An 8,034-nucleotide genomic window follows, 5' to 3' on the forward strand; every position below is an offset into this window, starting at 1 on the left:
TGACTCACATCGATCTCCCCGTCGTCGATCTCCCCGTCGTCGTCCTCCTTCTTCTTCTCCTTGGCCGCCTCCAGGGCTTCCCTCTCTCCAGCGCCCTGGGCCGCTCCGGCCTTGCCCTGCACCCCGGGCGAGCCGTGCCCCTTCTCCTCGTCCTCCTCGGCCCCAGCCTTCTCAGCCTCATCCTCGGGGCCGGGCGGGGCCGGCTCCTCGGGCACCTCCTCGTCGTAGTCGAGCTCGTGCTCGTCCAGCTCCCTGGTGACGGAGGAGGCCTCATCCCTGAGGTCGCTGGTCTGGTCGTCCTCCCCTTCATCCCCACCCTCCCCCGGGGGGCTCGCTGGGCCCCTGCTCAGCTCGTTAGCCTCGGAGTCTTGGTCCTGGGACTTGGGCTCACTGGCCCGGTCCTCGTCATCGGAGCGGTTCTCCTCCTCGCCCTGGCTTGGCACCCCGGCCACATGGTCCTCGTCCTCCAAGTCGGAGGCCCTGCCCCTGGTGCCGTCGGGCTCGGGCTCGGGTTCGGAAGTGCTTTCCCTCAGGATGTCGTCGTCAGAGAGCCCCTGCTGCTCCTCCTCGTCCTCTGGCGAGCGAGGGTCCCGGTCAGGGCTCTCGGCCACATCCATCAGGGCCGTGTTCTGCAAAGAGAAGACAAGAGACAGGGCAGTGAGCCAGAGTGAGCCAGGCGCTGGCCGCCGCCCGGCCTCCCATCCAGGCCTCCAGGTCTCCCGCCTGCGCCAGCTGACAGGACTCCACTCTCTGGCCGCCGAGCCCCTCCCAGCCCACCATCCTTCTGTAGAGAAATGAGAGCCCTGACTGCAGGCCACGGGCCACACTCCATCCACGATGCCACTGCGGCGTGCTCGGCCCGTGCCCCCATCAAGGGCAGCTGGCAGTAGCTGGGAGTGAGCCGGGAACACCGTTCAGATGCTAAAATCACTTCCGACATGCAAGAAACCCTTGCACGGCCCGAGGTGGCGTGGCTGAGGCTGCACCTGGGCCGACCAGAGGGGACAGCGGCAGAAACCTGGGCAGCCTCAGGGTGCCTCTAGGCCTGGAGTTGCACCTGTCCTGAATGTTCTTCTCAGGCACAGCCTCAGACCGCCTGGGCAGACCCTCAGTGCTCTTTATAAACGGCCCCAGCCCGCACCCAGGCCTGTGACCTGGATGGAGTCGCAGTGGTGCTCACAGGCAGGCCTGGCGGGCGCCCTAGTCCGCAGCAGCACCATGTCTGCACTAGGATTGGCTGTGCGGAGCAGCTGGCAGGACAGTCCCCATGTCCAAGGAGCGTGCTTACAGAAGAGACCACGGTGTCCCTTCGAGGGAGGCCATGCCTACTTCCCCCAATCCAGACTTCACTGTGGAATGAGCACATTCTGGGTGTCCCCTCGAGGACTTGCAGAAAGCGCGTGACTCAGTCTGGGAGGCAGACAGCATACGCGGGCGAGGGTGCGCGACGGCCCCACGCCCACGGTCCCTAGGCAGGCATCCCACCACACCAGGCCAGAGCTTAGCTGATCTGGAATAGCAGGAGCTGGGGAAGTCTGGGTCCACCTGCTTCTTCGTTCTGGGAGGAACAGCCCACAGCAGCTGTGCTTGGATTGGCTCAAGATCTCGGCAATAGACCATTCCCCGCCCTGAGACAGCATGGGCGTAGGAGCTGAGTCCCACACTAGATCTCTCTCTCACCTGTTACAGTTATGTGTAACTATGTGCATTTTATGTACTTACAGAAGTTAAAATGTATACTTCTAAAAAAACCTGCTTAAAGACACATGGTATCAAAAGTTGGTGTCTGAAGCTATAGTTAAAAACATTTTCTGGGTCCCAGCAGGTGGTGTGGTGGTTAAGGCACTGTACTCCCACGTGGCGGACCACTGTTGAAGTCCCGACCCAGTGGCTTGAAAATCGCGCTGTGTGCAAATGCGTGTGTGCCCCAAATCCCAGGAGAATAGAGAGGGGACTGCAGCATGGCCATCTCCCCTAGAGGGTGATTTTTCATCCCCCCTCACTGTCTCTCAAGCCAGTATACATACCCTAAGGCAAAAATCTTAAAAAACAGAAACGCACATTTCTTTGCTGTGAATAGAAACTATCTGATTGAGTACACATTCGGACAAATCCCCTGGGACTCACTGCACATTTCTTTTCTAAGGTTGTGCCACAGGGTGCGTGTGTTGACCAGAGGGAGACAGAGGGAAAGTCAGAAGTCACTGCCCAGGGGAGAGTGGCTGTGCCATAGCCCTTCTCCTCCACTCTGATCTTGGGACTTACGGCACACACTCACACACGCCCAGGATGACTTTTTTCAAGCTGCCAGGTCCAGGGCTTGAATAGCAGTTGGCTGAGTAGGAGTCCAACACCGTAACTATACCACCACCTAGAACTCACCTCTTTATAAAAATGAAATGGCTGGGACCAGCAGTTACTGTAATGGCTGTGTCACTGGACTCCCATGTAGTCTACCACGGTTCGAGTCCTGGACCTGGTGGCTTAAACACACGCCGGGCACGTGTGTGTGAGTGCCCAAGATCCCGAGAGGAGAATGGAGGAGAGGGGACTGCAGCGTGGCCATCCCCCCTGGGGGGTGATTTCTCTCTTTCTGTCTCTCTGTCTCTGTCTGTCTGGCGAGCGCACGCGCCCTATAGCAAAACCCTCTCAAAGTGTGCCGGTGGGACGCGTGCGCGTGCACTCTCTGGGGGCCGGTGGGACGCGTGCGCGTGCACTCTCTGGGGGCCGGTGGGACGCGTGCGTGTGCACTCTCTGGGGCCGGTGGGACGCGTGCGCGTGCACTCTCTGGGGGCCGGTGGGACGCGTGCGTGTGCACTCTCTGGGGCCGGTGGGACGCGTGCGCGTGCACTCTCTGGGGGCTGGTGGGACGTGTGCGCGTGCACTCTCTGCAGAGGACACCAGTACCTTCCCAGCACCATCTTTATCATGGCCTGTCTTCTTTGGGTAGGGACAGGGACTCTATCCTAGCAGCCCAAGCATGCACCTGGCACCCAGCAGGAAGCTGGTCACACTGATCTGGTGGGTGGTCTCTCAGTCCCTGACTTGAAACCAGCTCAGCTTCAATTCTCAGGTCAAACGATAACCTTGGAAACCAAGTTACTGCTTCAACCAACCAACTGTTCCGCAAAACTACTAGCCCTTCGAACTCCTTTTAAAAATCCCACAGGTGATACCCTGCAGCACACACGCCCAGTCTGCCAGCAGCTCCGTGCCAGGCCTGGCACACTCTCACAACTCGGTATGACTGCCCTGCAGCCCAGGCACACGCTGGTCTGCACTGTGGTTTCACTGTCGTGTCTGGGCCCGACCGATCTGTTACCAATGTCTGCAAATTTGAAATCCCAGGGTAAAGACGGAAGGAAAAGAGCGCCCCCACCCCCCAAACCTGATGAACACAGGCTGCGGTCAGCACATAGGAGGCTGCGGCCACGGCCACTTCCAGCCTGGGCCACGCGGGCAGTGTTTTCACCCCCAGTGCCTCTGCTTTCTGGGTTAGGGTCTTGGGCAAGTTCTGTAACCTTGCCGGGCCTCGGTTTTTCATCCAAATTGTGAGGACCGCGGTGTCCACTGATGAGGACAGTGTTTGATGAAATACCTGTGACGACGGGTCTGGCTGGCGTGCCCCGGATGGAACTTACCCTGTACTGCACTAAGGTGAAGACAAGTGCAGGTCGTCTTCAACTCATAAAAGGTACACACCTGGGCCAGCCAGATGGTGTAGAGGGCAAGGCGGCTGGATGCCACATGGCTGACTGAGTGGTTTGAGTCCTGGACCCAGCAATTTGAAAAATATGACGGGGGTGGGGGAGCAGGTGGAATGGTGGTTAAGGGTGCCAGAGCCCCACATGGCCAACCGCAATCTGAGTCCTAGACCTGGCGGCTTGCTTTCTCACTTACTCTTTCTCTCTCTCACACTTTGTCCCTCTCGAGTTAAACAAATAAACAAATAAATAAAGTTAATTAAAAGAATTCCTTTTTTTAAAAAGAGGTTTTTACTATAGGGCACCTGCACTCGCCAGAAAGACAGTGAGAGACAGAGAGACTGAAAGCGAGAAATCACCCCCCCAGGGGTGATGGCCACACTGCAATCCCTCCTCCTCCATTCTCCTCTTGAGATCTTAGGCACGCACGCACACGCACCCAGCGTGAGTTTAAGACACCAGGTCCGGGACTTGAACCGCAGTCAGCTACATGGGAGTTCAGCGACAGCCATTATGCTAACTGCTGGTCCCAATAAAATAATTCTTAAAAAGAAAAAAAGGAAAAGAAAAGAAAAACACGACAGGGGCATGTACATGCATGCCCAGAAAGAATCCTGAAAGGAGAGTGGAGAGGGGACTGCTGTGTGATGGCCCCCTCAGGGGTGCTCCCCCACCCCACCCCCGTGTTCTTCTCTGGTGAGTAAATGTGCCCCACAGCAAAAACTAAGTACATGGAGAGCACGACTCCGCGGGGCTCAGCTCAAGTCTCCCGGAGAACTCAGGAGTAACTTACTGCTCACTTAACGAGCGCCCCGGAATGATCCTCGCTTCCCACGACAGTGCATGCACTGCACGACTCTGGGATAACCAGTGGCCGCTGCTCAGACTGCTGTCAGGCGCTCCCTTCCACTCAGCACGGCTCCCTTTCGCGGAGATGGAAACCGAGGTCACGTGGCTACCAGCTGGGCCTGCAGAGCCTGACCACAGCTCGGACCTGCTTCCAGAGTGTGCCCTGGAACACAGCACCCAGCTACGGGGGGGTGAGCTTCTGCACCCCGACCCGTCCCCATTTCTAGTCACGGTTTCCACCGGGAAAGGGGAACCCAAATTCCAAACTTATTTCCCACATTTTCTCGGAACACAGCCTATGCTAAATGGGAGTGTCCTATTAAACCAACAGGTTTTGTGTACTTTTATATGCTGTTCCAAATCTGCTCTACTCCTGTGTCAGTCCTGCTAGAACTAAAAACACATTTCCACGCAGACGGGCAAGCTATGGCATGACTCATGTGGACCACTAGTTAAAGGGCAGCGGTCACCAAAAGGAGAGTCAGCTGGTGAGTCTCTTATGACCTGTACCCGTGTCTGAAGCTCAAACATCTGGCTCATGAACTAACGAGTCCAACAGATGAAACTCATGGGGGGGACACCACCCTTACACAGAGGACAAGAGATACTGATGAAAATCAAAATCCCAAGACTGGCGGCTCGTGCCAGGGAAAAGGATCCCAAGAAGCACACACCTGGGTGCACAGGCAGCCGGCCGAGAAGGCAGTCGACTCCTGACTCCTGAAGGCAATGTTCAGAGCTCACCAGGTCAACGACCTGAGGGGAGTGGTGCTAAGGGCACCTGGCACCACCCAAGGCTGTCCCCTTTTCTATGCCAGTGGAGACTTTTAGGGATCACAGGCTGCTCTGAGACTCTGAGGAAAGGCATGGCTACTCTCCCTAGGAAAGCCTGATCACACACACCTCATCTTACACGTTGGGGTTCAGTATATCCTGAGGGCCACAGATGGTCCCTACTCAAGAACTCCTGCCTCTGCGTACCGCACACGACCCCACTCAGCACGCCGTGTTCCAACTCTGCAGGTCTGCTGGGAGCCCCCACCCACACATAGCCCGGGCCGGATGGCAGAGGCTCATGCCTGTGTTCTCTGAACCCCGTGAAGAGCTGGCGCTGACAAGTACAGCTACCATATATGTTGTCATCTGCACCGGGACACTCCTGGGATGGCAAGGGGACACTGTCCATAATCACAGTGGCCATGAACAGCGGCCACCCTAGCTGTGCTGGACACACAGACACCGTCGGGAGGCCCTGGCCGCTACCTGAGGGACAGGGCCACGCCGTCTTCTTTCCCATGGGACCTCCTGGGATGTTCTAATCAGAGGAACAACTTCTAGAGAAAAGCTTGCCCGTGCGGTGCCTGTTCATGAGGAGCCGCCTGGGCGCACCTTGTCAACGAGAAGGAGCCGCGCCGGCAAGCAGGTGATGGCGTGCTCCAGGTCCCAGTCTGGGCAGCTCAACTGCCTCTCTGGGTATCACTGTCCTGTTCTGAGGTCCATTAAATCTGGAAATGTCTGAGCCTGTACTTAATGCTGGGGGCCGAGAGAAGGTACAGCATACTGGATGTAAACAATGAAATGGGCGGTCATCTGGCCACGTCTCAGCCGACCGCCACGCTCCCAGTTTTTGCCCAGTTGGGTCTCTGAACACAATGCGGAGTGACTGAGGACCTCAGTAGAGTTTAGAGCCAAATCTTTGGTCCTCTTATCCAAAGGAAGGTAAACTTGCCAAGGGAGTGAAATAAGTCTCTGCGTGCACCTGCGGTCTGCGTGATCTGGCAGGTGGCACATGAGAAATGCGTGCTGAGAGAATGACAAACTCTCACTGGGCAGAACCACCAGAAAGAAATTTGAAAACGAAGTGTCTGATCTGTAAGAGCCACACGGCAACTCACGGAGGGCACCGTCTCCCTTCCAGCACTGCTCAGCAAGACCCCAGCTGACTCCCACGGCACTGCAGGTGCAGAACCTGCAGGGGCCTTCTTTCTAGGAACCCTCCACCGGGCAGTCTCAGCTTTGGCAGGCCCTCCTTTTCTCGGGGAGTTCACTCTGAAAAACTGCTGCAACCACTCAAACCCTCTCCGGGAAGCAATCTGAGCCAGGCAGGATAGCTTCTGCTCCAACGCGGGGGTGACTATTGAATGAGGCTGACTCCCTCACACGGTTTGCGGATTTACTACCAAAACCGGAGTTCTAAAGAGGTTTAGCAAAGGACCACCAATGAAATACAACCTTTTAGGACAATTATCTTTCAATAAAACAGTCCCTATTTGGATGCTCAAATTCTGGAATGTCTACTTGAAGTCTGACCCTCGGGCCAGCCAGTGGCATGGAGGTTGGTGCAGCTAGATCCCGCGTGGCCAGCTATGCAGCTTGGAAGACATGACAGGCGCCTGTGTGTGCAAGCCCAGAGTCCCGAACTGCAGCGTGGCCATGCCCCTTGAAGGTGCTTTTGTGTTCCCCCTGTCTTTCTCTGGCAAGCACACATGCCCCATAGCAAATTAAAAAAACAAAAACTTTGAGTCTCAACTTTACGGATTTACGACACCTAGGGAAAGGATGTCGGGGTTGGTGACAGATACTACCCCAAACTGCCTGAGCTCCACCACCAGAAAGGAAGGAAGTACTCACCGTAAGACCATCTATAGCTGTGATCAAGTAAAAGACTTTTTTCAACAGGAGCAAGGCCACCCTTACCTGTTTGCTCTCTGGAGTACTTCCACAAAGCGTTCTTACAACATCGGACGAGCACTTTCCACCTAACACAGGTGAGGAGCTGCATGACTGGGGACATACACGACTGGTCCCAGTGCTGGCTCAGTGCCACACATGTGCTCAGTTTGTAAAATTATAAGGCAGAGACTCTTCCCAGGGCCAGGAAGTGGGAACCAGCCCAGGCTCACCCTGACAATGCCAGCCCTGCACCGGGAAAGGACTGCTCTGAGGCAGATGCCACAGTCTTGGAGGAGAAATGAGGAAAGCCTCGCTACACCCTCTTCCCTGTCCCCCAAATGGATGTGAGTTTGACAAACTATGACTACTGTGCTGCAAACTCGGCTGTCAAAGTGTTCAGAGGAGTTTAAGCTTTAGCAGGAGCAAAACCACAGGCTTAAAGTCCGTGGCTCCAGTACCCAAGCTGCAGTCCGGTTACACCGAGGACTCGGCCCCTCTGCGCCCCTAATCAGAAGGTTAGGAAGTTACAGGTCCCCGAGAGCCCAGCGCGCCTCTCGGGACACAAGGCAGCATGTCCAACCCGACACGCTCCGAAGCTACGGGAGCAAGTTCCAGGAGGCCCCCAAGTGCTCAAAGTTCCCCGAAGAGCCGGTCGACAGTCTGCGCCGGCCTTCTCCGAAGCGAACCTGCGACGCTCCCCGCCGTGAGCGGCGGGCATGTGCCAGGCGAGTGGCCCGGAAGAGCAATGACAGCTTCAGGGAAATAAACCCCGCCGCAGGGCGCGGAGGCAGCGCGCGAGGAGCTCGGG

At 56.6% G+C, this 8,034-nt stretch overlaps 1 protein-coding gene across 1 annotated transcript in view; it reads right to left on the bottom strand.

Annotated features, from left to right (window-relative positions):
- ZC3H18 (zinc finger CCCH-type containing 18) overlaps positions 1-629 on the bottom strand; it is a 62,843-nt gene extending 62,214 nt beyond the window's left edge. Inside the window, exon 1 of the mRNA XM_027773441.1 lies at positions 9-629. Within this exon, the coding sequence (XP_027629242.1) occupies positions 9-617 (609 nt within the window). The 5' untranslated portion in view covers positions 618-629. The remainder of the gene's footprint in view (positions 1-8) is intronic.
- Between the last annotated feature and the right edge of the window lie 7,405 nt (positions 630-8,034).

Source organism: Tupaia chinensis, unplaced genomic scaffold (genome assembly GCF_000334495.1).
Source record: "Tupaia chinensis unplaced genomic scaffold, TupChi_1.0 Scaffold000355_1, whole genome shotgun sequence".
In the NCBI taxonomy this organism is placed as follows: Eukaryota; Metazoa; Chordata; class Mammalia; order Scandentia; family Tupaiidae; genus Tupaia; species Tupaia belangeri.